The following is a 27,872-nucleotide window of genomic DNA, read 5'->3' on the forward strand; positions in this document are numbered from 1 at the left end:
GTCTTGATTAGAAGTGGTGTCACATGGTCAAATTATCTCGTATTTTCTATAAGTTTTATTGCTGTGTTTTTGGATCATTTGCAGGCGCCTAAGTTCTTTTTGGGCGATTCCTTTGTATAGCGCGTTGCAGTAATCTAACCTGGAGATGACAAGATGTTTCGGTCTTCCTCCCACTTCCCCCTATCTGATGTTACTTTCCCATGGGGGCTACTGGACCTTCTCTGTTCCTTTATCTAATGCTACTTTGCGCTAGAGCCTTTTGGACTCTCCTTCGTAACGTTTCCTGCATGACCTGATCTTGTACGAGTGCTCCTTTTCTGTCCAAATACTGTAGTTCCTTTCCTTATATTTTGTTCACTGTGTAAACCACTTTGTTCTGCCACTAGCCAAGGCGGTATATCAAATTTAAATAAATGAAATGAATAATGCAATGTATTTTTTTTTTTTTGTTGCCAGTTAATACTGTCTTTCTTTGTTTAAATTACCATCATGTTCCATGACTGGATTTTACATCATAGTTCATAAGGCATTTCATTACTTGTCATATTGTTGTACAGTAAAACCTTGGATTACGAGCATAATCCGTTACAGGAGAATGCTCTTAATCCAAAATGCTCGTTTATCAAAGCAAAGTTTCCCATAGAAAGTAGTGGCAACAGCAACGATTCGTTCCAGAACCCGGGGTCTGTACCTGTCGGGTGCCGGGTGCTGCAGCGCCATCTCCTCCATCCGTCATCCAAAGAAGAACCCCACAATGCCGCTTCGGGGGATGCCTCTAATGTCCGCCAGCCGCCGGAAAACCCCGCAGTGCCGCTTCAGAAGGATGCCTCCTCCATTCGCAGGCCAGCGAGCCCCCACCCGATCCCACGCAGCCGAGTGCCGACCCACCCGCACGCCGCCGATGATTGACGCTGTGCGCGTCACACACAACGCGCAAACGGGATGGCACCCGGCCGCGCAGGCCCAGACAGAGGTCCTCCAACCTACGGAAGGCACCCGACGTGGAAGGCTGGCCGGAAGACGGAAGAGGAATCCCCCGAAGCGGCGTTTCCTGGACTGTAAGTGCTCGTTTATCGGGGTAGTGCTCGGTTTGTAAGTCAAAAGTTTGCTGAGTGTTTTACTTGTTTTGCAAAACACTCGCAAACCGGGTTACTCGCAAGCATGTTCCACTGTAACTTGGTATGCAAGAGTTTTGCAAGACAATCAAAACATTTTATCTTGACATACAAGCAAGGTCTTGCAATACGAGTATATACAGTATACACGCGTCACATCATCACAACTAAACTGATGGTTCTTCTTTCTCCAACGCTGCGGGAGTATAGTGACTGTTCTAAACAAGCAAAGTCTTGCAATACAAGTACATACAGTATACACGCGTTACATCATCACAACTGAACTGATGGTTCTTCTTTCTCCAATGCTGCGGGAGTGTAGTGACTGTTCTAAACAAGCAAAGTCTTGCAATACAAGTACATACAGTATACACGCGTTACATCAGGGGTGCCCAACGCGTCGATCGCGATCGACCAGTAGCTCAGGAAGGCAACGCGAGTCGATCGCGGAGCCTATCCCGGGTTCTGTGATAGACTCGTGTTGCCGTCCTGATCTACGGGCCGATCAGCCTTCCTCTCCAGTTTTCTTTCTCCCTAGGGCCTTTTAGCTGGGCGATCCGCCCAGCTGTCATCTGCCGCTGCTGAACAAAAAACCGGGTCCTGCCTTCGCGGAAACAGAAAGTAGGCAGGACCCGGCAGGAAGAAGAACAAATGCTTGTCTCCCGCATTAGCCCGTAGCGAACGCTTGCTTCAGGGCTCTCAACATGTGCGTGCCGGCTTCTCTTCTCTTCCCTCCGAAACCGGAAGTTATGTCCGGGGGGGGGGGGGAGGGGAGAAGGGAAGCCGGCGCGCACATGTTGAGAGCCCTGAAGCAAGCGTTCGCTACGGGCTAATGCGGGAGACAAGCATTTGTTCTTCTTCCTGCCGGGTCCTGCCTACTTTCTGTTTCCGCGAAGGCAGGACCCGGCAGCATTTCCCCTAATAGGTCGATCGCGATCTTGGGCTGATCAGCCTTCCTCTTCCCGATGGCAGAATTGACGTCAGGGAGAGGAATGCTGGTTGGCCGAAGCAGGGAGAGCTTGGGGCCTGGTCCCCGATGACAATGGCAGTGGCAGTGGCTTGGGGGAGGGCAGGGAGAAAGAAAGAAAAAGGGCAGGCAGGGAGACAGAAGGAAAGAAGAGAAACAGAAAAAAATGAAAGGGAGGCAGAGAGAAAGAAAGGGCAGGGAAGAGGAAGGAAAAGTTGGGGGAAGAAATGAGGTCTGGAGGAGAAGAAGCATACAGGCTAAAAGAAGGGAAGAAAGATTGTATGCACAGTCAGAAGAAGAAAGTGCAACCAGAGACTCATGAAATCACCAGACAAGGTAGGGAAAATGATTTTATTTTAAATTTTGTGATCAAAATGTGTCTGAATTTATATCTGCTGTCTATATTTTACACTAAGGTCCCCTTTTACTAAACCGCAATAGAGGTTTTTAGCGCAGGGAGCCTAGGAGTGTCGAGAGCAGCGCTGGGCATTCAGCGCAGCTCCCTGCACTAAAAACTGCTAACGTGGTTTAGTAAAAAGGGAGGGAGTATACTTGTCTATTTTTGTATGGTTGTTACTGAAGTGATAGTGCATAGAGTCATCTGCTTTGACCTCTTTGAAAACCCTGGAATAGGAATGATGATTAACATTTTCTATGCGTACAGTGTACGTTGTGTTTTTTTTTAATTTTATTGTTGGTAGATCATTGTGACTTGGTCATTTAAAAAGTAGCTCGCAAGCCCAAAAAGTGTGGGCACCCCTGCGTTACATCATCACAACTGAGCCAATGGTTCTTCTCTCTCTGAAACTGCAGGAGTGTAGTGACTGTTCTAAACAAGCAAAGTCTTGCAATACGAGTACATACAGTATACACGCGTCATACCACAACTGAGCCGATGGTTCTTCTCTCTCTGACGCTGCGGGAGTGTACTGACTGTTCTAAACGAGCGAGGTTTTGCAATACAAGAATGTATAATATTTTGTATTAAAGTTTTTGGGTTGTGGAGTTCCATTATTTCTTAAGGGAAAATTTGCTTCGATATACGTGTGTTTTGGATTACAAGCATGTTTTCAGAACGAATTATGTTCGCAAACCAAGGTTTGACTGTACTTTGTTTTGCTATTGCAGCTGTGTTTGCTATGATTCATTTAATAACATGAAGCTATTTTAAACAAACAATCTTACTCTTCTGTGTAATTACTTCCTTAGTATTTTAACAAATGATGCCACCCCACATTCCCTATGTTGTGTGCATCCTACCCATAAAAAAGATCCATACTCTTGTCACATGATTGCTTTTACTGTTTGCATACAGCTACTTCAAATCTGTTTATTTTTAGCTAGTCAACAGAAAGGAGACAGTGTCATTAATAGGTGGATCTTAATAAAGATCCGCCATAGGGAAATAGTCATATTACATAATATAACATAAAAATGTGTTTATATACCCCGGTACCTTAGGAGTTCTATGCAGTTTACAAAAGAAAATTGAAACAGTGACAATAAAAAACAAATGACCTAGAAAGTACAAAAGATTATTAAATAAGTAGGTTTTCATTCACTTCCTGAACTGCTGGTAAGAGACAGAGCTAACAGATTTACAAACGCTTTATCACAAGAAGCTGCCTGAAAAGACAGGAGTCTTTGAAAATAGCTCTTGTATGAGCGACCCTTTACCGATGGAAAAGCAAACAAATTACAATTATGTCTTGGGCGTTGTGAATTAATGAATAAAAAATGATCCGGAAGATAATCAGGACCAAATAAGACTTGGTGGCATATACAACCACATTTAAATCTGATTCTGGCTTCGACTGCGAACCAATGCAGTCTTTGGTAATAAGGTGCGACATGGTCTGATTTTTTTCACATTGAAAATTAATCGGACTGCTGTGTTTTGTTTGATGCAAAGTCTATGAAGATTTTTCTGATAACCTGCTGAGTAAACTATATTACAGTAATCCGAAATACTTAGAATTAATGAATGTACCAACAGTCTAAAAGAAGAATCCTCAATATATGGTCTAATAGCCCATAATTTCCGCAACATATAGAAACCTTTCCTTACTAACCCCCCTCTTTTTTGAACGCAAAGCGCAGATTTTAGTGCCAAACTACGACGGGAGCTCAAGGCAGCCATTTCCTATGAGCGATCTGCATGGGGCAGGAGCGTGGGAAGATCGCTAGACCACCAGGTAAGGCTTAAGGGGGAGGGCTTAAAATAGCCGGGGGAAGCGGGGGTTAGGAATAGAACCAGCCCGAATATTATTCACGGTTTTTTTAATATTCACGGGCCGGCTCTGCCTCTATCCCCCGTGGATACGGAGGGAGAAGTGTATCACTGTATTATGTACATGGCTGCAGTTCATTGCAAATACAGTAGTACCTCGGTTTACGAGTGCACCAGTTTGCGAGTGTTTTGCAAGACGAGCAAAACATTCGCAAATTTGGTGCCTCATAAACCGAGCTTGCCTCGCTGTACGAGCGCCCCCCCCCTGCGATCCGGCATTCCCCCCCCCACTCGTGTTGCCCCCCCCCCCCGAGCAGTCAATGACACCCTTTACCCGACTTGGCACCAGTGCCAGTGCCCGAAGATCACCCCTCCTCTGGCGCGGCCTGGGCTGGGCGGTGCGTCGGAGATCCTCCTTCTTCTGGGCTGGGCTGGACTGGCTTTGACCATTTGTGCATGCTCAAAGCCTTCTGGTCTCGCTCTCAATCTCGGAGAGAGCGAGACCAGAAGGCTTTGAGCATGCGCAAATGCTCAAAGCCAGTCCAGCCCAGCCCAGAAGAAGGAGGATCTCCGACGCACCGCCCAGCCGCGCCAGAAGAGGGAGGATCTTCGGGCACCGGCGCCAAGTCGGGTAAAGGGTGTCATTGACTGCTCGGGAGGGGGGAAAGTAGGATCGCGGTGGAGAGGGGGGCAACATGAGCGGGGAGGGGGATGCCGGTTCGAAGGGGGGGAAGCTGGATCGCAGGGAGGGGTTTGGAACAGCGTCGGATTCCTCAAGGGGGGGAGAATGGAGTAGCGCCGGTAGCTTCGTGGGGGAGGGGGGAGGAGGTGGAACCAATCAAAGCAGTTTCCCTTACTTCCTATGGGGAAACTTGCTTTGATATACGAGCAATTTGGTTTACGAGCATGCTTCTGGAACGAATTATGCTCGTAAACCAAGGTTCCACTGTATTATAGTCTGTTTGCACAGCATTTATTAAAGCAACCTTTCAGTCAATTCCTCTGAAATCATTCACTCTTCCCTTTAGCACAAACATCTGAATTCAAGACACTGGGAGAGGTACACAGAAGCCATCAAAAGGACTCATTTTGAAAGTACTATGACGACAACATAAACTCCTTGTCCCAATTCAATGTTGCCACATGAACTAAAAATTCAAACACAATTATTATAACTACATGTATTGTCAAGCCTACTGGTATTAAGCAAACTTCTGAGTTATTTTTTTTATTACTAAAGACTACGCAAGGCCATGGTGTTTTGCAAAACGGCGTTTGCTGAACGCATCCGACTGCATTCTCTCTTAACAATCACGATCTGGTCATCCGAAACTACAAAATGTTTTTCCTATGGTGCTGGAATTACTGTTATCTGTACAGCAAATCCTACAAATGCACAAAATGACCCCAGGCGGTAAACTCAATGAGCCTCATCTCTTCTGTCTCCCAAGCTCTGCCATACGAAGCCTGCCAACATTAGCACTAGCCATACCGCTGCAATGTTGGGAACATCTTAACATAGTGAATGACGGCGGATAAAGCCCCGAATGGTCCATCCAGTCGGCCCAACCGCACATGCTCCATAAATTAATCATTTCATTTAAATGGTCCTTTTTCTTAAGATATTTCTGGGCCAGAAACCCAGAGCCCTGCTCAGTAGTTGTGCTTAGGTTCTATCTACTGGAGTCTCAGTCAAAGCTCACTCCAGCCGGGAAAGGGTAAAACGCGGACCTCGCGGATCTAAACCCGCACGTCCTTAAAAATCCGAGGTCCATGCCGCTTGTAGTTAAGTTTCTGGCTCTGACAGACCTCGGTGACAATTTAGCGCTGACGGATCCGTCTCAGCATAGGGAGGGAAAAGTATTAGGATCCGTCAGCGCTAAAATGTCACCGAGGTCTGTCAGAGCCAGAGACTAGTGCTGGAGCGGCTCAAACTGGTTTCCTGCAGCCCCAGTAAATCGGCTCTGACAGACCTCGATGACATTGTAGCACTGACGGATCCTAATACTTTTCCCTCCCTATGCTGAGATGGATCCGTCAGCGCTAAATTGTCACCGAGGTCTGTCAGAGCTAGAGACTAGTGCTGGAGCGGCTCTAAAACGAATCCTTTAAACCGGTTTCCTGCAGCCCCAATAAATTAAAAAATCTGAGGTTCACGGCTCTGACAGACCTCGATGACATTGTAGCACTGACGGATCCGTCAGCGCTAAATTGTCACCGAGGTCTGTCAGAGCCAGAAACTAACTACAAGGCGGCACGGACCTCAGATTTTTAAGGACGTGCGGGTTTAGATCCGTGAGGTCCGTCTGGTCCACGTTTTACCCCTTCCCACTCCAGCCCATCTTTAAAAACAAATTGCAATCAGGCCAAGATCAGATTATTTCAACTATTAAAAGTAGACAAAACAAGACACAAACAACAACTACTGCTACTATTCTTAATTATTTCTATAGCAGTACCAGACATACACACAGTCACAAAGAAGACAGTCCCTGCTCCAAAGAGCTTACAATCTAAACAGGATGTCATGAATACAGTTAAGGGGAACGGTTGATCAGCAGGCTGGGTTGGAGGGCAGTGGGGAGTAGGGGCTATATGAAAAAGGTGGCTTTTCAGTCTGCTTTTTAAACAAGGCAAGAGAAGGGGCTTGGCCAGATGAAAGGAATGAAGTCTGGAATTGGCCCCCTCCACTCCACTCCACCCCACTCCATACATGCACACGCGCGCGCTTGTCAAACATCAAACGAACGCCAGGGTATGTCGGAGTCTTGCAACGGGCCTATAGCAACGTAGACCATCACACCACAAGGCTGGAAAGGGGAAGAAGCAGTACTAAATTTAGTTCGCGCGTTTAGAATTACTTTTCCAGTGATCTTCCATCCTTCTTACGCTTAAAACCAGCTCTACCTAGTTCAACGAATGCAAGCGACAACTGGAGCAAAAACAAGCCAAAGACTTGCTAAATCTGGTCTTTTGCACAGTGACACCGTGCATTGATCCGAACTGCAACAGGCCTCTCGGATATGAAGCGGAGAGCAGCAGCGGCCTATGCAACGCAGACCTTACCCTCAGAGGGAGCGGCTGTTCCTGCCACGCTCAGTCTAGGAACGAATGCGGCCAGGCGGGAACGAAAGCTGCAGCAATAGCCTTGCACGGAATCCCTGCACCTTTCTGGGCATCTCACAGGGTCTCAACCAACGGCGCGTGCTTAGCCCCTCCCTCCGAACGTTCCCGGGACAGAGATTGAGCCGAGCCAAGCCACGCGCCACCTCCGCTCTGACGTCACCGGCTCCTCGGCCTCTCCCCGTCCAGACGCTGGCTGGCACGAGGGGGAGGGGAGCGCGTGCGCTCCCTCTCACGCACAGCTGAAGGTGTCCGTCCGCACACAGGGAGCATGTGACTTGACATTGGACACGTCCGGCCTTTCTACTTTATTTTGCAATTTTTTTTCTAGCATGTAGAAAAAAAAAAAAAAAATAAGGTGGAACTTGTGCAAGTAGCTAACATCCGTATTGCTTTATTCGGGAATTGATAGTTCAAGCACTGTTTTAAAAACACCACCCCCGACACACACATCCAGATTTGGATGCCCGGAGCTTTTGTGGCTTTAAAAAGTTATAAGTGGAAAAAAAAAATAAACTTCCTCGCAACAGATCTATCATTTCTGGAACTACGTCTAAAGCGAGCAACTTTTACGGTGCATCGAAATAGAACTTTCCTCCTTTAATATTGAGACTATGGTGAATCGGTACATGTTTGTTTTTTCAATTATTTAAAAAAAATAATAAAATATATATATATATATGTTTTAAAATCCCCAGTTCTCATAAACAAGTGGGTATTTAATTCAAATACAGATGCATTCACAATATAGTGCCACTTGTTAACTATAACAAGGCCAACACAAACAAAAAAAGGAAGAACCAACAAAATCTGCAGTAAAAGGGTCCAAGACAAAACAAAGCAAGGAGAACTGCAGTAACATGTACAATGATACAGGCAAAGTTTATTAAAATAATTGCGGTTAAAAACAACACCTTAAAATTAAACCACGGGTCCGTGTTTCGGTACACGCCTTCTTCAGGGGTCCTAGGTTTGGAAAGGAGTCAAATTGAACCACAAAAAGCAGGCTCTTTTTGGCCTAGGGAAGCTTTCGTGGAGGTGAAAAACGACTTTTTCCACAAAGTGCTGAATGTTGCTGTGCTCCGGCCCTCGGACGAACACCATCCAGTCGTGAGTGAAGCCTTCCACAGTGGGCTTCTTCCTGACCTGGGCTCAATGTCCCAGCTCAAGCTTCACCTGAACAGCACACTGGAATGGAAGCCGAAACTACCCAGAGAGCACAAAGAGGCGAAACAGGCGCAAAATCCACATCCACCAAACTCTCAGATTATCTAGTGAGGCTACAAGGAAAACTTATGCCAAATATCGAGAAATGCATTTTGTAGTAGCCACTGGTCCTAGAAGCGAAAAATGCCGCCGATCTCCCCCCAGCTTTCATTCAATGCAGCAGCTCAGAGCAGGGGATTCCGACACCTATTCACAGTAGGGGAGAGAGCTGCACCGAAAGCAGACTGAAGGTGCTGTCACGGAGGGGGTTGGGGGCTGTGCGCGGCTTCTCTTTCCCCCCCCTCCCCTCCATAACAGTACCTTCAATCTGCTTTCGGTGCTGCATTGAATGAAAGCTGGGGGGAGATTGGCGGCATTTTTTGCTTCTAGGACCAGTGGCTACTACAAAATGCATTTCTTCATATTCGGCATAAGTTTTCCTTGTGGCCTCACTAAATAATCTGAGAGTTTGGTGGATGTGGATTTTGCGCCTGTTTCGCCTCTTTGTGCTCTCTGGGTAGTTTCGGCTTCCAGTCCAGTGTGCTGTTCAGGTGAAGCTTGAGCTGGGACATCGAGCCCAGGTCAGGAAGAAACCCACTGTGAAAGGCAGATGACTTAAAAATATGCAATCAGTAACAACTATAGAAAAATAGACAAATATAGAGCAAAGTATAGACAGCAGATATACATTCTCAAAATTGACACATTTCGATCACTAAATTGAAAATAAAGTAATTTTTCCTACCTTTGTTGTCTGGTGATTTCATGACTCTCTGGTTGCACTTCCTTCTGACTGTGCATCCATAATTTATTTCTTTCTGCCTCCTGCATGCTTCCTCTCCTCCGGACCTCATTCCCTTCTCCAACCAGCATCTCTCAATGAGTCCAACTTTAAACCTGAGAAGGCTCTATGAACAAGATTAGAAGACATATCTTTAGGTAAGTATACATTATTTTGCTCTGAGCTTTGATGGATTTGGGGAGAAAAGCTTAATTGTAGGTTCCCTTCTATAGACAGTTTAGGTCTTAAAAAAACAAACTTTACTTAGCTGGTTTCCATAGGATAATAGCCTTTTATAGTTCTAAGTTTTATAGTTGCAAGCTTGAACCTGCTGCTAGAGAGAATTTCTGGCAGGCAGAGCAGGGAGCATTCCCTCCCACCCACCCCTAACTCATTTCTGTACTTATAGTCTTAATTTATTGTCAGATATTCTAATTAGGACAACAGGAGAGCTCTATATTTCAATACCTGGAAAGAATCAAACAGTAAATAAGCATACAATATAACCCTAAGACTATCTAAGAAACAAACACTAAATAAAGCATATAATAAAATCCTAAGGCTGTCTATACTAGTTTAATATAGTCCTAGTAGCTTAATAAGGTTAATTAATTAATCAGCTCAATAACAAGATGCAAACAGTAGTCCAGCAGCAAGAGGATTGCTATCCAGTCTTTTGCACTGTCACATGTATGATTTTCTCCCGGTTGGCGAGAAGTTATATGTGTGTGCTTGCTGCAAGGAGCTCTTAGCTGTCAGAGCACGAGTACGTTCCCTTGAAACAAGAGTAGCAGACTTGGAGGAGCTGAAGGAGACAGAGAAGTACATAGAGAAGACCTACAGGGATGTTGTAGAGAAGTCCCACCTCTGGTCTGGTAGCCCCAGTTCTGCCTTGGAGGAAAGCCACACCCTGTTGATATAGGAAATAATCCTGTAGCTAGGACCTGCCCACCAGGGGATGCAATATCCTCTTGTACCAAGGATGTGTCTCCAGGGGCTTCTGCCCAGGAAGGAAGGGTTAGGACAGCTGGGGTGATTGAATCATTAGGCATATAGATAGCTGGGTGGCTGGTGGGCATGAGGATCGCCTGGTCATTTTAGCAAAGCCTTTGACAGTGTTCCACACAGATTTCTAATAAATAAACTGAGTGCCCTTGGGATAGGTCACAAAGTGATGCAGTGGTATAGTAAGGGAGGAGTGCCGTGTAGGTGCGAGGCGCCAGCACCTCTTTCCCCACCCCGCCACACCACACTCACACCATCCCTCCCTTCACCCCGTACCTCTGTAGATCTTCTCTAGCAAGAGCAACTTTTCCTTTCTGTTTCCCCTCTGGGTCACGGGGCCAGGAAGTGACATCAGAGGGAAATCCAGCACTGGTGCAAGGAGCATGCTGGAGAAGCAACTCGTGCTGGTGAAGATGTAGAGGTAGGGGGGGAGGGAAAGCGTGAGTGAGGAGTGGAGGGCGCAGAAGGAACGAGAGCGTTGAGGGGGGGGAGCATGGGGTGCACCTCCTACCCTTACGATAGGCAGGATTCTATTAATGGCACCTAGTGACTGATTGAGAACCACGCCAAGCACTGTTTATAGAATCCGACCCAAAATACATCTTTCCAAAGCAGCTAACTCCTCTGTGTTCACCAGCCTATTTTATACTGCTGTGAATTGTTGGTAGGTGGCCTGGAAGAAGGCATCACATAAATGCCGAGTTAGTAAGCATGAGATGTCCTACAGCAAAGCTAAAGTCAGTGTTCAGCGGAAGCAGGAAACTAGGGCTTAACTGAAATCATATGACAATTGTCACACGTTCCATCTCATCTCTCCTGGACTATTTCCAGTAGTAACAACAGCAATAAAACAAACATTGACTTTATTTCACCTGATATTTCATATATCAGAGAGGACTGAACGAATGGGAGGATGTGCCGGGGCCCTTCTGACCTTTCCCAACCCAAAGCATTACAATCTCAAGCAAGAGAAAGTGTTGTTGCATCTATGTCAGCAGAGTATGTTGGTAAAGGAGCTTCCAAGTTACTTAAGTTCAGGAGGGAGCTCTTAAGGTCAATCCTGAATTTTCTGCCTTGTTGTGACTCTTTGGAATAATCTCCCGAAAGAAAATAGGTCAGAAATGGGCTATAAAAAATTCAAAATTTGTTGAAAATGTATTATTTTAAGCAGGCCTTAGAGGACTGAACATGATTTTCAATAAGGGTGGTTAAATATGACTTAGGCATACTGATTTTCTCCTAGGTTGAATGTGTCTACTATGGGTAGGGTTAACATATGGCTCCAGAAAAAGGGAGGACGGATTGAGACATCTGGGTTTTACTTCCATTGAAAGCAACGGAAGTAAAACCCAGATGTCTCAATTTGTCCTCCTTTTTCTGGAGCCATATGGTAACCCTATCTATGGGTGTTTATTTTTATGTGATTCTTATAAGAATGTATGGGTCGTTAGGCTTTCCTGTCTAATTATTGAAGTTCTTTTCAACTAAATATCATATTTTTTTTAAATTTTAAATCACCCTGATCTGATGAGGCTTGGCGGTATATCAAATAAACATGAACTTTTCTGCCAGACTCATCCTGATGCATTATGGGGCCTGCAGTACTCAATGAGTAGAATCAAGGACTACAACTACCACACTGCTCTGGGCTGTAAAGTTAAACCAGGACTGGCCAACGCATCTCACTCCTGAAATGGGATAACTTGGCAGTTCTGATATCAACAGCAGTGAAATACCAGGAGTTCCGCTCTTTCAGTGGTTCCCAAACTGTGGATTAGGATCAGTTTGAAAACAGGACTACTCTCCACCCCTCTGGACTTCCACTGTGATCCATGACCAGTGGTGGGGAGTCAGACGTCGGTTGGTGGCCCTTGCTGTGAGCCAGTGTAGGCTTCCAGTTCCCCTACTCTCCTGGACAAGCTTGAACCGAAAACTCGGGCAGAGTCTGTTAAGGCTGAATTTAAGATTCTGGCAGCCATAGACAGGACTGGAGAGAAGTGACCAGTTTCTCCCAACAGAGATCAGTTGAATCCAGCTCCAGATTTGGTGCTCTAGTCTGGGCAATTGTGTATGTTTAAACTGGGGCCTGTACGCAAATTCACTTGCACTGTACTGTATAGGGATTGTTATTGCTGCCTTCCTGTCTTCGATGCATGGAGGCTGGAGGCCTATTTTATTTGTATTATCTAGGGGTCAAATGCATTTTCATCCATTAAAATGTGATCATATTGGAGGAAGGTGTAAGAAGCAGTGCTCAGGTGCATTAGAAGCCTGAAGGACTGATATAGATAGCCTGGCTGAGCAGGTTTGAATACTGGGCAAACAGCTGACACCGATTTGCCATGTGGATTTTGGCTTTCTAGAATTTCAGCGTTTTCTTTGCTGTTATGCCAGCCGCTGTCCCATGATTTTGTTTACATGTAGCCAGTTTAATCTCAGTCATGGTGGGTCAAAGTAAAACAATCAAGACAAACCAAAGAGAATTGACCCCAGGGAATCCACTGTGGAATGACGATGATCCTGAGATGGACTTTAATGAAAGAATAAAAGTTCCAAATATGCAATAAAACAATCCACATGAAAACAAAATAATCCATATAAAAATCAAAAGGCTCTAATCCGCGTTCTTCTCTCCATATACCAGTTTTTCCACGTATTCATCAACATAGAACTTTTAGGGACCCCTGAAGAAGATATCTTGTCGAAACGCGGACCGTGTTGGGTCCTGCGCTACCAGCGACTAGGTCCTTTTGATTTTTATGTGGATTATTTTATTTTCATGTGGCTTGTTTATTTGTATATTTGGAACTTTTGTTCTTTCATTAAAGTCCATCTCAGGATCATCGTCATTCCACAGTGTTTTTTCTTGGTTTCGCCAGTTTAATCTCCACAGCTCCAGTATCCGAAGATTTTTAAGATCAGTGCTTTCACCTACGGTAGATACATTGGGCTACAAATGCATAATTTTGGTACTTTGTTCTGGGCAAATCCTATGCGGAGAGCATAAAACAGACATCGTGCAAAAAACCCCAACATGCACGTGTGCATGAATTTTCCGTACCAGTAAACTCGGAGTTCTAAGAAGTTGCCCTCCAAGAGTGGGAGCTATTGAATCATTTAAAGAAACGGGAAAAGCAGAATAGGCCGGCGGCTGAGGTGAATGCAACGTGCACTACCTTTGGCAAGCAGCGCCATCTCGTGTTCCGATTTCGAACTTCAAGCGGAAGAACGGTTTTATTACAATCGCTGCATTTAAATGGCTCGTGACGGAAAACTACGAACTACTAAGCTGCTCCCTGCAGCTTCATACTAGTTCTTTTTTTAAACGCCGTATAAAGGTAACTCAATAGCGATCGAATTAATATTTAACAAACGTTCTAAAATAACGATCTTTCCATAGGCAAAAAAAAAAAAAAATTATTCGTTTTTCGTCTTCTTCCCAGAATCAAAAAGAATCTGATCTATTAAAAAAATTAAGTGATTTGTTATTATGAAAAAGTAAATATGATCAAATACTAATACAGTAATAAAAATAAAGAAAAAAAAATAGTGCGATCGCTGCCACACGTAATACCAATTGTAGTGTTCCCGCTCCCAAAACCTTTAGGGCGGTAGCGTGGCCGAGTGGTCTAAGGCGCTGGATTTAGGCTCCAGTCATTTCGATGGCGTGGGTTCGAATCCCACCGCTGCCAAAATAATTTTATTTTCTCTGTATAGCCCATTTTTATTCCCCACTCAGATGTATGGTTAAAAAAAAAGATCACAATAACAAATTGTTGGTAGCTTTTTAACCTCTTATTTGGCAGCTCAGCAGCAACGTGTTTTCTATGGCTTTTATGGGAGATCAAAGGAAGAAAGTCGTGAAGAAAAGCTGTTGCAACACTCAGCAGCGGATTGTTCAAAATGCACTTTATTAAATGGCAGCACCATAGACCCTAAAAGTTTGACATCTTTTCCTCACGACTTTCTTCCTTGGATTATTGTCTTCGTCGTAGAGGCCTCTTTTGACTTTTTCGCCAGTGTCTTATGGGAGATCTGCATCTCCAAATGCATGTTACTTGGCACTGTTTCTCTCTCGTTCAGCAACCAGGGAGGGTGGAACATAAGTGCTATGTGGCTTTATGGAAAGATGTTCTGCTACACTGTCCTAATACTCAGATCCTCTGATTTTCCTGGGCCCAAGAGGGTAATACTCCATTGGATGGCATATTGAGTGGGTGCAAGGGGGTGGTGTGCCTGCAGAGTATCTCTTGTGCATTGTGTGGTGGGAATGAGGACTGTTTGGGTGAAGGGCGTATGTGGGGGAAAAAATGTTAAAAAATCTTTTGGTAGTTGCATTGAGTGTGTGGTCTGGTACCGCTGGTTCTAGTTGGTTCACAGTTGTTCATTTATATCTGCCTGGTACAGTATACTGTCTACTTGTATACTTTGCTAATGGCACGCTCTTTGTTGCAATTGCTAATAAACACAATTAAATTTTTTTATTTTTTTTTTTTAGTTAAGCAACCGTTGTCACCATCTGCAAATTAAAGGGTTAAAGTAGAAGCTGTATCTTCTGAGTCTAGGCTATTGTTTCCTTGAACTATAACGATCCTTTCCACTTGCCTCCAGCGGTAGAGGCTGGGCTCCTTTGATTTGTTACCAGTTCCACCAATTCCCTAGATAGAATCTTCTGCAGTGGTGTAGTAAAAGGGGGCAGTCCACCCCAGGCACCATCTTGGTGGGAACGCTAGCACCCATCCTCCTCTCCACCCCCCACTACCGTGCGCATACCTCTTTAACATTCCCAGCACAAGTAGCAACCCCAACCTGCTTGCGCCATCGGCTCTTCCTCTGACATCACTTCCTGGACCTGCACCCAAGAAGTGACATCAGAGGAAGAGACAACGCTGGCTCAAGCAGCAGATTGGGGTTACTGCTCACGCTGGGAACGTTAAAGAGTTACAGAGGAAGGGAAGGGGCATAAGCAGTAGGAGGGGGCAGGGAAGGAGTGGATGGGGGGCGGAGAAGAGGGGAGGGGGCGCCACTGCCAAGGCATCTCTTACCCTCACTACGCCACTGATCTTCGGCAAATGTAGAATACCTCTCCATAGTCACCAAATACAAAATAAGTGACCGGAAAGAAATATGAAATAGAAAGCTGAAGATAAAAATTGAAGTTCTTCATAAGAATAGTCTATCTATCATAGTATCCCATTTCCAACAATGGCCAATCCAGGTGGCAGAATCCCTCATAATAGCAACATTCCATGCACCAGTCCCAAGGCAAGTAGTGGCTTCCCCCATGTATGTCTCAATAGCAGACTATGGACTGTTCCTCCAGGAACTTGTCCAAAGTACCTTTTTTTAAACCCAGTTATGCTAACCACTGTTAACACATCTTCTGGCAATGAGTTCCAGAGACTAAAAATTATTAATTGAGTGAAAAAATAATTCCTCCTATTTATTTTAAAGGTACAGTATTTCCATGTAACTTCATTGAGTGTCCCCTAGTCTTTGTAATTTTTGAAACCTTTTACAAAGGTGCGCTAAGCATTTTAGCACGGAATTAGCGTGCACTAAATCAACGTATGCGCTAACTGCTAACGCGTCCATCGGGTAACTAGCACGTGTTAGCATTTAGTGCGCACTAATATTTACCGTGCGCTGAAAAGCATAGCGCACCTTAGTAAAAGAGGGGGATAGTGATTCACTTTTACCCAGTCTACACCACTCTGGATTTTGTAGATTTCAATCAAATCCCCCCTCAGCCATCTCTTTACCAAGCTGAAGAGCCATAAGCTCTTCAGCTTTTTCTCATTTGAGAGAAATTCCATCCCCTTTATCATTTTGGTCGCTCTTCTTTTAACCTTTCCTAATTCTCCTGTACTTCCTTCCATTTGGGAAACCAACATGTCTAAATCATTCACCACTAACAATTTTAGAAGAAAAAGTCAAACCCGGGGGTGGGGGATTAAGGGAGAGACTTTCCCTAATCCCTCCTGTATACTTTTATGAGCACTTTTACAAAACTTATAAGTACATGGGAGCATCTGAAATGGATCCACCCTAGTTCTGCCAACACTCCACCTCCTTGCCATATGCACATAATTCTAGGGTTACCAGATGTCCGGATAAACCCAAACATGTCTTCTTTTTAGAGGACTTGCCAGGCATCCGGACAGCTTTTCAAAATTCAGCACTTTGTCCAGGTTTTGAAAAGTGTTGATTTTGGGGACGCATCTGCACATACGCATATGCGATGCAGTGATATTGCACGCATGTGCACGTGTGTGATGAAATCACATCGCATCCATGCATGCGCAGATGTCCTCCAGACGCAGCACTGCAGTGAAAAAGTTTGCATGGGGCCAGGGTTAGGGGGGTGGAATGAGGCAGGGCTGTGGGCAGGATGGGAAATCTGGTAACCAATGTTCCCTCTAAGGATTGATGGTGTGTGCAAAAAAAAAATATGTATGAGCGAAAAGTTACATACTCCACAAATTTATGAGCAGGCACGCAAGCACACTCCTATCTGTGTGTTCTGTGAGGTGTAGGTCTGTGGCCACAGGAGTTCACATGCCCGAGTCCCCAGCCTTACTGGTATGTTCATGCTGTTCTTCGGTCTGCCCTGCTCCTTGCCTTGCCTTAGTGTATTTTTATGCTGAAAGACATGGCAGCGGCTCCTCTCACGATCCCCACCTGGGTCGGAAGTCCGATGCAGTCGAGGATCTTGAGAGGAGCCACCGCTGCATCTTTCAACTTAAAATACACTAAGGCGAGCAGGGCAGACCGAAGCTTCAAAAAACATTTCAGGCGGCGGTGCGGAGCGGCGGATGGGAAAAACAAGGCTCCGAGGAGGACGCGCAGGCACAGTGTCGCCCGAGAACGACAAGCGCCAGACTCACGCCGCTTCCATCCCCATTCGTGGTGCTGCGCCGGCGCTTGGCCTGAGCCGCCGCTTCCTCTCATCTCCGCCCGCGCTCGATTCCAGTCGCGCCCACTGTGTATTTTAGTGAGCAACACGAGAAAAATTATGAGCAACGCCAGTGAAAATAGTGAGTGATCGCTCATGCACTCAGCTAAGAGGAAACATTGCTGGTAACCCTTAGGGGTATAAATTTAAATACTGATACTTATGCGTGTACATCACAACTAGAGATTCCAATATAAGGGACTATAAGTAACATCATTTATCTGGGGTCTTTCAAAAAAATCAAAGACTCCGAATCATCCAAAACTTGGCGATCCGATTGATTTTTGGGTTAAAAAAATGGGAACACCTAACTCCCTACTATCAAAAGCTCCACTGGCTGCCCCTCGAAGCGAAAGTGGTGTTCAGATTTGCCTGCCTCTGTTTCAAATCCATTCTAGGTTCGGCCCCCTTATACTTGGTTCCCCTTTTCAACTTAGAATGTCCATCCAGACCCACACGCAGACTTCACCTATTTAACCACCCACCACTAAAAGCCTGCCGTTACAAAAGATACCTGAACAGAACACTTGCCTTCCAAGCAGGTCAACTCAACAATTGGCTGGGTAACATTATCACGCACTCCTCATCCTATCTAAGTTTCAGAAAACTTGTAAAAACAAACTTGTTTAACCAATTTGTAACCAAGTCCTCTCCAACCCTAATCGAATTGTTCCCAAAATCTCTTATGCCTCACCTCTGTACCATGCTCTCCTGTATTTTGATGATCTTACATTGTACCTGTATTCGCTGTTTGTCCAGCTCTTCTTTGTTGTAAACCGCCTCGAACTACCACGGCTTTGGCGGTATATAAGAATAAAATTATTATTATTATTAAGTACTACCATACAAACTGCAAAAATAACTTTATACTGACTGTTTTATACTTTAGAGTTAGTTCACACTTTTTCAGTGGTAGCTCAAGGTGAGTTACACTCAGATACACTAAGTATATTCTTGTTCCTGGAGAGCTTACAATCTATGACCCCCCTTTTACAAAAGAGATTACTGCGGCGGGCAGCAGTAATCACTCTGATGCCCTTAGGGATTCAATAGGCATCGGAGTATTTGCTGAGCACAGCTGCTACCACACCTTTCCAAAAAAAAAAAAAAAAAAGGAGGGGGAGGGGGAAGTTTGTGCTTATATAGTGGCTGCACTTATATAGCGTACTTATATAGTGGATGTACTTATATATGTATAACTTTACACAGACAATTTGACTATATATAGTTATTTGAATAACACTCTCTGAAAAATGAATTTATTAAAGAATATTAGAGGAAGAACTATATTAAAAACTCTCCTTTCGCCCGCCCAACTCTCCTTTCGCCCGCCCCGACTCTCCTCTCCCCCTTGAAGTCCTGTCCCCCCTTGAAGTCCTGTTCCCACCCTGAAAGCCTGATGCCCCCCCGACGTCCAATTCACCCCCCCGCAGGACCGCTCGCACCCCCACCCCAAAGAACCGCTCGCACTCGCACCTGCACCCGCACCCCCCACCCCGAAGGACCGCTCGCACCCCCACAGCCTCCCCACCCCTCCATCATGGAGAAGCTGCCTACCGTTGTCCTGCTGCTTCCTCTGCCGGCGGTCCCGCCCTTTCTCTGACATCAGAGAAAGAGCGGGACCGCCGGAAGAGGAAGCAGCGCAGACGCAGGGCTCAGAGAAGGGGCGAGGCCGCCGGCAGAGGAAGCAGCAGGACAACAGTAGGTAGCTTCTCCATGATGGAGGGGGGTGGGGAGGCTGTGGGGGTGCGGGTGCGAGCGGTCCTTCGGGGTGGGGGTGCGAGCGGTCCTGCGGGGTGAATCTGACGTCAGGGGGGGGGAGAACTATGTTAAAAAAAATGTGTACAACGCGCTCACGCGTATAACGCGCATGGTTATACACGGTTTGTAAAATCGTGTATAACGCGCGTGTTATATGCGTGAAAATACGGTACTGTATTAGCTTTTTTTAATGTTCATTTAATTTTACAAATAGATTCCTTTAGCGCAGAGATATATTAGCAGTGATGTCTGCAGCATCCTGAAGACTGATGAAGTCGGGAATTTACATCACTTTGACAAAGCAAGATCTACTCAAAATACCAATGCCATCCAGAGAATCTGGGTTTGATTCCTAAGCCAGGTCATCCACTCCCAGGGGGATCAAAAGCTATGGGATGCTGCTGCTCCTGAGGGTAGAGGAAAATCCAAGCACTGATCAGTAGTCAGACTTAAAGCCTGATGCTTCAGGGTTCCAGATGGAGCCTTGAGGACATGGTCCCTGGCCGAGGATAACAATGGGAAACATTTCTAAGTAGTTATGAATAAAGGTTCATGAGGCCACAGCACAACAGAACCAATTTTGACTGAGACAGAAGACCAAAAAAGCTGTCAGAAACCTGTTGGGCCCCAAATCCCTAGAATACTTTCCAGTACTAGAGGAACTTGACTAAAAGAGGAATTCATAAGTCATCACAGTCACATTTTTTTCTTTTGCCTTCTCTCTGGTGCCTCTGTTCACAGAAAGTGCCAGAACTAAAAACAGAAGTCTACAAATATATCATATAAGACAATATCAGCTTCAGCTTCAGAGCAAATGCTTTTTCTTGGCGTGGCCATGAATTGATCTGATGAAAGTACATCTTTTGACTGTTTTCTTTCAGAGATTCTCAGCTTGGAACATTCTCCGCAGTAATCTTATTTGCCTGTCCTGTTAAACCAAACATTAGAATAAAAAGTATGAAAGATATGCTGTTACTACTATATAAAACCAAGACAACTTTAGTTATACATTAGAAAAAGACATGGGGACAAATTTTTCCCCGTCCCTGCGGGAACTCTTTCTCATCCTGTCCTAGCAAGTTCTTTTCCCGTCCCTGCAAGCTCTGTCCTCATCTGCACAAGCCTCAAACACTTGAAAATCATAAGTGTTTGAGGCTTGTGAGGCTAAGGCAGAGTTTACAGGAATGGGGAAGGGACAGGGACAGTGACAAAACTCATGGGGACAGGACGGAGAAATTGAGTTCGTGCGGGGATAGGGACAAATTTGTCCCAGTGTCATTTTCTATTATACATATATTCATCAGTTCTTTAATCAAAATTGTCAAGTGATACAATATTATCATGTAGTCAGTAAAGTAGCGGTATACATTTATTCATTTATTTAGATTTAGTTCATACCATCACAGAAGTAGCTCAAGGTGAGTTACATTCAGGTACACTAAGGATTTCTCCATCCACAGAGTAACATAGTAGATGACAGCAGATAAAGACCCGATTGGTCCATCCAACCTGATTCAATTTAAATTTTTTAATTTTTTTTCTTAGCTATTTCTGGGCAAGAATCCAAAGCTCTACCCGGTACTGTGCTTGGGTTCCAACTGCCGAAATCTCTGTTAAAACCTACTCCCGCCCATCTACACCCTCCCAGCCACTGAAGCCCTCCCCAGCCCATCCCCCACCAAACGGCCATACACAGACACACAGACCGTGCAAGTCTGCCCAGTACTGACCTTAGTTCAATTTTTAATATTATTTTCTGATTCTAAATCTTCTGTGTTCATCCCACGCTTCTTTGAACTCAGTCACCGTTTTACTCTCCACCACCTCTCTCGGGAGCACATTCCAGGCATCCACTACCCTCTCCGTAAAGTAGAATTTCCTAACATTGCCTTTGAATCTACCACCCCTCAACCTCAAATTATGTCCTCTGGTTTTACCATTTTCCTTTCTCTGGAAAAGATTTTGTTCAGTCTAAGTCTGAGCTCCCCTTCGTGTGACCTTTGTGCAATACTTTTGCGATAATTGGCTGGATGCTCACAGGGAAGGCCCGAAAACACGAGGCAGCCTCTGAAAGTGGGTGACGGTGCTGCTACCGCGGTTAGGAAAATAAATTAGATGGGCCGTGGGAAGGGAGGGAGAGGGAGGAACAAAGAAGAACCGGCATGGGAGAAAGGAAAGGGGAAGGATGCTGGAAATAGGAAGGAGGGGAAAAGAGAAGGGGCCCCCTAGAACAGCACATTGGGCCCCCTGACCTCCTCAGGCCCAAAGCACGTGCCTACTGGGCCTACCCTTTAATCCAGCCCTGTGTGCAATTGTAAATAGGCAGAGTTAAATGTCCATTCCCCCACCTACATGACTCACACAATGTTATTCTCTATATTGTACAGTTAATTTGGGTGGAATAAGATTTTATGTAGGCAAACAATGCTGAACACTTTACACATTTGATCTTACTCTTTCCATTAATACAATCTGACCTTGGTATTTTAAATCAATAAACATTCTTCATATAGCAGCTTACCTGAGAGATCACTTCCTTCAAGCACAAAGTCCTTTAAGTCTTGTTTAATTTGCTTTTCTAAGAACAGCAACCTAGTTGAAGTCAAGTGACAAACAAAACTACCGCATTACCTTTAGAGAGAAGGAAACTTATTTCTCATGTGCCATCTCAATATTTTCCAAAAATAAATACAACGTTTATCATCATAAAATCAACTCAAACCAGAGAGCAGTAAAGGGAAATATAATTTATTAAGGAAAACTTTATTGACTAAATTGGATGAAAATATTAGAATTAATCACGTTATTTTCTGCCCAGCATTCCAGGCTGTGTAGATTTGTTTCCTATTGCTGACTGAGGGACAGAGATGGAAAGTCTTCTCTGTGTCTGAAGAAAATTTTTGGCACTGTTACATATGTGCCAATAAGGGTCATTGATGCAGCAAGAAGATTTTTTCATTGAACTGGTGCCCAGACTCCCACAACTGAGTGCTGAAGGGAGGGGATAGAGGTGTTGGACCCAGGGGAAGGGGGCTAGAGGGAAGGGAGAGAGGTGCAGGACCTGTAGGGAGGAAGAGAGAGAAGGAAAGGGAAAGAGAAAAGCTGAACTAAGGGGGATGAAGGAAGAGTGAGTGAAATATAGGGGAGGGAGGGAGGAAAGAGAGAGTGAGAGACACATTGATGTAAGGGAGTAAGAGAGGGGAGAAGCTGGACACAAGCAGATATACAAAAAGAGGGAAGATGGTGGGCATGGACAGGAGCATAGGAACAGGGACTACTGCATCTGCATGGGGGTGGTATATGGACACAGAGGGGTAATGCTAGACATAGGAGGGTATATGGACACAGAGAGAAGATGGCTAGACATGGGAGAGAATAAAAACTTGGAAGATGCTGGACAGGGGTGGGCATAAGAAGATAGTGATACTGTACATAAGAGGAGGGGATCATAGAATGGTGAGATGATGAAGCCACGGAAATGGGCACAGGGGAAATACTAGAAAAGGAAGTATAGGAGACAGAGACAGGAGTTGCTTGCTGAACATGGGGAAAAACATACACAGAGATGGAAGATGAATGGTGAGCATGGAGAAAGAAGACATGTCAAATGGTCAGGAGACCTTGGCAAATGAGTTAAGATGGAAACAGAAACCAGAGCCCGAGACCAATGTTCTGTGAAGAATAAAATGACCAGACAACAAAAAGGTAGAAAAAGAATTATTTTATATTTTGTGATTAGAATCTATCAGATTTGAAATATGTATCCTGCTAGAGCAGATGTTCGATATAACTAGGGACCACAAAGCCCATGCTGTGCTTCTTTAGCTTCCAGCTAGCTTAGAGCTCTCTGACCAGGGGGCAGTTGCCCTAGTAGCACTCTCCTAACACTATTCCTGTCATGTGTGACTGAAGTATTCTGTTAGCTTGATTTTTCTATGTAGCATTCTGTAGTAATTTGACTTCAGTTTTCTCGATAGTGGAGGGAATATTTGTGAAGGGGGAGCAGAAGAGAAACAGGGGTTTTGTTGATCCCTGCTCTGTATTATTTGTGATTTATGTTTAAATTTGTTTTATTATTTTCAATAAACAACAAACATGAAATACAAATCATAACAAAGTGCAAAACCTTGATAATAATCCCCCCTCCCATTCCCCCCCCCCCCCCCCCAGGGAACAGCCACTGTTAACTTGCCTGTATAAATTCACTCCAATAATCGAGCTTTCGCTGCGGGAGACAGAGTTAAACAAAAGGGTCTCCAGCATTTGAGATACTGGACCCCTCTCTTAGAGTGTATGTCAAGGATATCTTGTCTTTCATAACCAGCCCAATAAATCATCTGAGTCCGCCATTGTGATACAGAAGGCGTGTGCGGGGACAACCAGCATTGTAAAATAGTCTTTATGCCCACCAGGATAGCTCGTTGTACAAATGCATTCACCCCAGGTGTAACCGGGTCCAAGGAAAATTTTAATGTAAAGAGAAAAGTCGACGTCCGTGTCCAGGAGCAATTCCATAGAGACTGTATTGTACGTCCTATCCGCCGCCAGTAGGCTTGAATACCGGGGCATAACTGAAACATGTGTCCAAGAGTTGCTCTGGCAGCTGCACATCTGGGGCACCTTGCTGAAGTACTGATGTGGGCTTGATGCGCTCTTATGGGTGCCATATATGCACGAACCAAGAATTTATAATAACGTTCCCTCTCTACTGCTGCTACCAGGATACGTGATCTCAGTGTAAAACCCCTCTTTATCATGGACTCTGTAATTGTGGTTTGCAGGTCCAAAGACCAGGATTCTGCCAAAGCTCTATAGTCCAGGTCTCCTGCCAGCCCCTGCAAATAGCGATGGTAAGCACTAAGTGGGGTGGGGTCATGAGCTGTTAAACAGAGGGCCTCAGATAACGTGTCTTGAACTATATCCAACAAAGCCTGTCTAGGTAAGGAATTTACATAGTGAGACAATTGCCCATAACACAGCCAGTCACTAGCAGTAAGGACTTTAGTATCTAATAGTTTCTGAAATGAATAGAGGGTCCCATCCGCATTTAAAATTTGAGACAAATAAAACACTCCCCCTCGAGCCCACCTAGTAGGAGCCTTAAGACCTATTCCAGGAGCATAGTCAACGTTACCATGTATTGGTAAATAAGGTGTCACTTCTGGGCTGATGTGTAGTTGTTTGCACAGTTTCTTCCAGGTTTTCCTCAACGGGCCCAGTAAAATATCCCCATAGTGTTGTGTGCGCGGAGGCAATGTGGAAGCATGTAGCATGTAGCTGCAATGGTAGGGGGTAAATGCCAGGCACTCGGCCACGGCCTCCGAAAAATGGGAGGTCCCACAGAGCCAATCATTAATATGTCGAAGCTGACATGCCATGTTCATTCTGCCTAAATGTAAGAGTCCTAAGCCTCCCTGTGATACTGGTAGAAATAGTGTTCGGAAGGGTATACGCGAACGTCTGCCACCCCACAAATACCCATTTAACGACTGGTGGAGAACTCTAAGATGACGGTATTGTAACATCAAGGGTAAGGTCTGTAATAAATACAGCCATTGGGGGATAATCATCATATTGTACAGGGCTATGCGCCCTAATAAAGATAGCGGGTAAGAGCGCCAGGCTCGGAGTTTCTGTCCCGTCAGATGGAGTCGGGGGAGAACATTGAGCTTGTATAATTGAGTTAGATCTTGTGGGATCCAAATCCCCAAATAACGTAAAGATTTCGTGGCCCATTCCAATTGAAAGGGCCCCTGCCAGGAAGTTCGGACATCATCCTGCAAAGGCATGACTAGGGATTTTTGTTTATTTAGTATGAGGCCAGAGAATAAATGGAACTCATCCAACAGCTCGAGGGCTCTAGTCAAGGATTGCTGGGGGCAAGCCAGGGTCAACAAAATATCGTCGGCAAATGCTAATACCCGTAATTGGGATGTTCCCTCCATTAATCCTACTAAAACATCATCTTTTTGTATTGTTCTGAGGAGGGGTTCCAGGTATAGTATGAATAGTAATGGTGACAATGGGCAACCCTGGCGTGTCCCCCGGCCTACCCCGAAGGATGGTGTATGAATTCCGTTTACCAATATGGATGCTGTGGGGTACGTGTATAATGCTCGTAGTGCGGCTAGAAAATGCCCGCCTATACCTACATATTCAAGAACCGAGAACAAGTAAGGCCACAGGACCTGGTCGAAAGCCTTGGCCGCATCCAGGCTCACCAAAATGCCCCCAACGTGCGATTCTTGCGCCCTAGCCATAGCCAAAAGAGTGCGTCTCACGTTGAGGACAGAGTGGCGCCCCTGAACAAAGCCCACCTGTGCTGAAGATATGATGTGTGATAAAAGCGGAGTCAGACGGTTTGCCAACAAACGGGATAGGATTTTTATGTCCACGTTTAGTAGGGATATAGGCCTATAGGATTCAACCTCCTCCCTAGGTTTGTTCGGTTTAGGAATCAGTGTAATAGTAGCTAAATTAGCGTAGGCCGGAAAAACTCCGGTTTCTGTTACTTCCTTATAATATGACATCAGTGACTCACAGAGCTGCGGTGACATCATCTTATAAAATTCTGCCGAAAACCCATCAGGGCCCGGGGCAGTGCAGGAACGCAAGGTCTTAATGGCTTTTTGTATTTCTTGACCTTGCAGAGGTCTGTTCAGAATTTCCCGCTGGTGCTCAGTGAAAGTAGGCAAGCCAGCGTCAGTTAGATAATCAAGGACATCAGGGCCTGAGTATGGTTTGGGATTCGCGTAAAACGTCGAGAAGTGCTGATAAAATGCGTCCGCAATGTCTTTTGGTGTAGTGTGGTAGGTGGTGGGACCATGTTTGATTTTTGAAATATATCTGGAGTCTTGCCAGTTCTTGGTTATTGATGCTAGCATCCGACCTGGTTTGTTCCCGAACCTATGATATTTGTATTTACGGTAAATTATAGAGCGTTTGGTGCGGTCGTGTATTAATGTATTAAGAGCTACTTGCGCTACCTGAAGCTCTTCCCTCAAAGCAGTGGTTGGTGTACTTATAAAGTTCGCCTTCAATGTTGTGCATTTTCTTTCCAAGCTGATAATACTAGCCGCTATTCGTTTATTCCTTGCCACAACGTAGGCAATGATTTCCCCCCTGAGAACAGATTTCGCAGTTTCCCAGAAAAGACCCGGTTCTGTTCGATGTTGCGCGTTATTTATTAAGAAATCCTCCCAACGTGTTCTGAGATAGGCCCCAAAGTCCGGGTCCTCATGTAGATAGGATGGAAATCTCCACCGACAGGTTCCCTGAGGAGGCCGTCCCCAAGCCAGGTCTACCCAAACAGGACAATGATCCGATACCTCCATAGGGCCTATAATAGATTCTGTGACTCGACCAAACCAGGATTCCGGAACCAGCATGTAGTCTATACGTGAGAACGATCCATGTGCCCGAGATTGGTGTGTGTAATCTCGCTCTGTTGGGTGTAGTAGTCTCCATGGATCCACCAAACCCAATGATTGACAGAGAAAGGGGATACCTTTGTTTAAGTTTGGCACCGTCAACGTTTGGGGACCGGAACGATCTAAGGAAGTGTCTAGCACTTGATTAAGGTCTCCAGCTATTATCAGCGGCAGGGTAGTGTCTTGTAAGCCCAGGGATACCAATTTATCAAAAAATACTTGTGAGTATGTGTTCGGCCCATATACAATCAGCAGCCTGAAATCTGTGCCTTGCATGGATATCTTTAAGAGTAAATATCTGCCCTCAAGATCTTCCGCAAGTGGCGTCACTGAGCAGTGCAGTCCCTTGCGTATGAGCAGACATACCCCGGCTCTTTTCCCAGATGAGGAGGCTGAGTATACTGATCCCACCCATCCTCTTTGTAGTTTACAGTGTTCATCCCGGGTCAATTTAGTCTCCTGGAGGCACGCTAAGTCAGCCCTATGGTGTTTTATTTGTCTCAAGAGCTTCGTACGTTTAATTGGCGATGTGATCCCCGACACATTCCAAGATAGGATGCGGAGAGAGTGGTCACCCAGGGTCGAAACACCAACAGCTTGAACCATTTAGCCGCAAGTGATCAACACCCAGGTGCCCAGCCTCACCCGGGTGAGCCAATATGTCCCCGCAGTAACTAATAATCAGGCAAATATGGATAAGTAACATCCCTAATAACCAAGCAGTAGGCTGTTCCCCACACACCAACGCCCTCCCCCCCCTTACCCCCAGAAATCCCAAGAACCATATCCCCGAAGGAATATGTGGTAGGTCCGAGAATGGCGCCTCACAAGACCCCACCCCCACCCCTGTAAACAATAATTCAACAGTGCCCCCATCATTTCAGGCTTATAACATTTCAGTAACAGTCAACTTTACGATAGTAGGTTCTGTCTTCCAGTGTGGATCTCACCGCCTCTCCGTCTGCGCTTATGTCGGCCCGGATGTTGGATCAATGGCCTTGTTTATATAGTCAGCGACTGCCACAGCCTCGGTGAACACGTGCCATGAGCCTTCATGATGTATCTTTAGGACCGCTGGGTAGATGAACTGGAAACGATACTTGTTTTCTTCCAGCTTTGAACACAGTGGGTAGAAGGCTTTCCTGCGTTCAGTGAGAGCTGCAGAGTAATCCTGGCTTATTCGGATTGCCGCACCTCTAAACTTCACAGTGTCACGCTTAGCTCGGTACTGTCGCAGAATTTCCAATTTGTGTCGATAGTTGAGGATTTTTGCGATCACCACCCGAGGCCTCGAGTCCT

General features: G+C 45.3%; 2 protein-coding genes and 1 non-coding gene across 9 annotated transcripts in view; 1 reads left to right on the forward strand and 2 right to left on the reverse strand.

Moving 5' to 3' along the window:
- The window catches only part of EEF2K (eukaryotic elongation factor 2 kinase), an 85,199-nt gene extending 77,641 nt beyond the window's left edge, over positions 1 to 7,558 (reverse strand). For 2 of the 4 annotated variants that reach the window (XM_033963433.1, XM_033963434.1), the window contains exon 1: positions 7,379 to 7,556. The gene's annotated coding sequence lies outside the window, so the exon portion shown is untranslated. Of the gene's footprint in view, positions 1 to 7,378 lie in introns of all 4 variants that reach the window. The other 2 variants (XM_033963432.1, XM_033963435.1) reach the window with 2 other exon arrangements.
- Positions 7,559 to 14,037: 6,479 nt separating this feature from the next.
- On the forward strand, positions 14,038 to 14,119 carry TRNAL-UAG. Its single transcript has one exon. It is a non-coding gene; the product is annotated as a tRNA-Leu (tRNA).
- A 5,106-nt stretch (positions 14,120 to 19,225) lies between these two features.
- The window catches only part of VWA3A (von Willebrand factor A domain containing 3A), a 142,158-nt gene continuing 133,511 nt past the window's right edge, over positions 19,226 to 27,872 (reverse strand). For all 4 annotated transcript variants that reach the window (XM_033914789.1, XM_033914788.1, XM_033914790.1 and 1 more), the window contains 2 exons: positions 21,665 to 21,735; positions 19,226 to 20,071 (listed from right to left, as the gene is read on the reverse strand). In XM_033914789.1, coding sequence (XP_033770680.1) covers positions 20,031 to 20,071; positions 21,665 to 21,735 — 112 coding nt within the window. In that variant the 3' untranslated portion in view covers positions 19,226 to 20,030. The remainder of the gene's footprint in view (positions 20,072 to 21,664; positions 21,736 to 27,872) is intronic.

The sequence above is a fragment of the Geotrypetes seraphini genome, chromosome 11 (genome assembly GCF_902459505.1).
Source record: "Geotrypetes seraphini chromosome 11, aGeoSer1.1, whole genome shotgun sequence".
In the NCBI taxonomy this organism is placed as follows: Eukaryota; Metazoa; Chordata; class Amphibia; order Gymnophiona; family Dermophiidae; genus Geotrypetes; species Geotrypetes seraphini.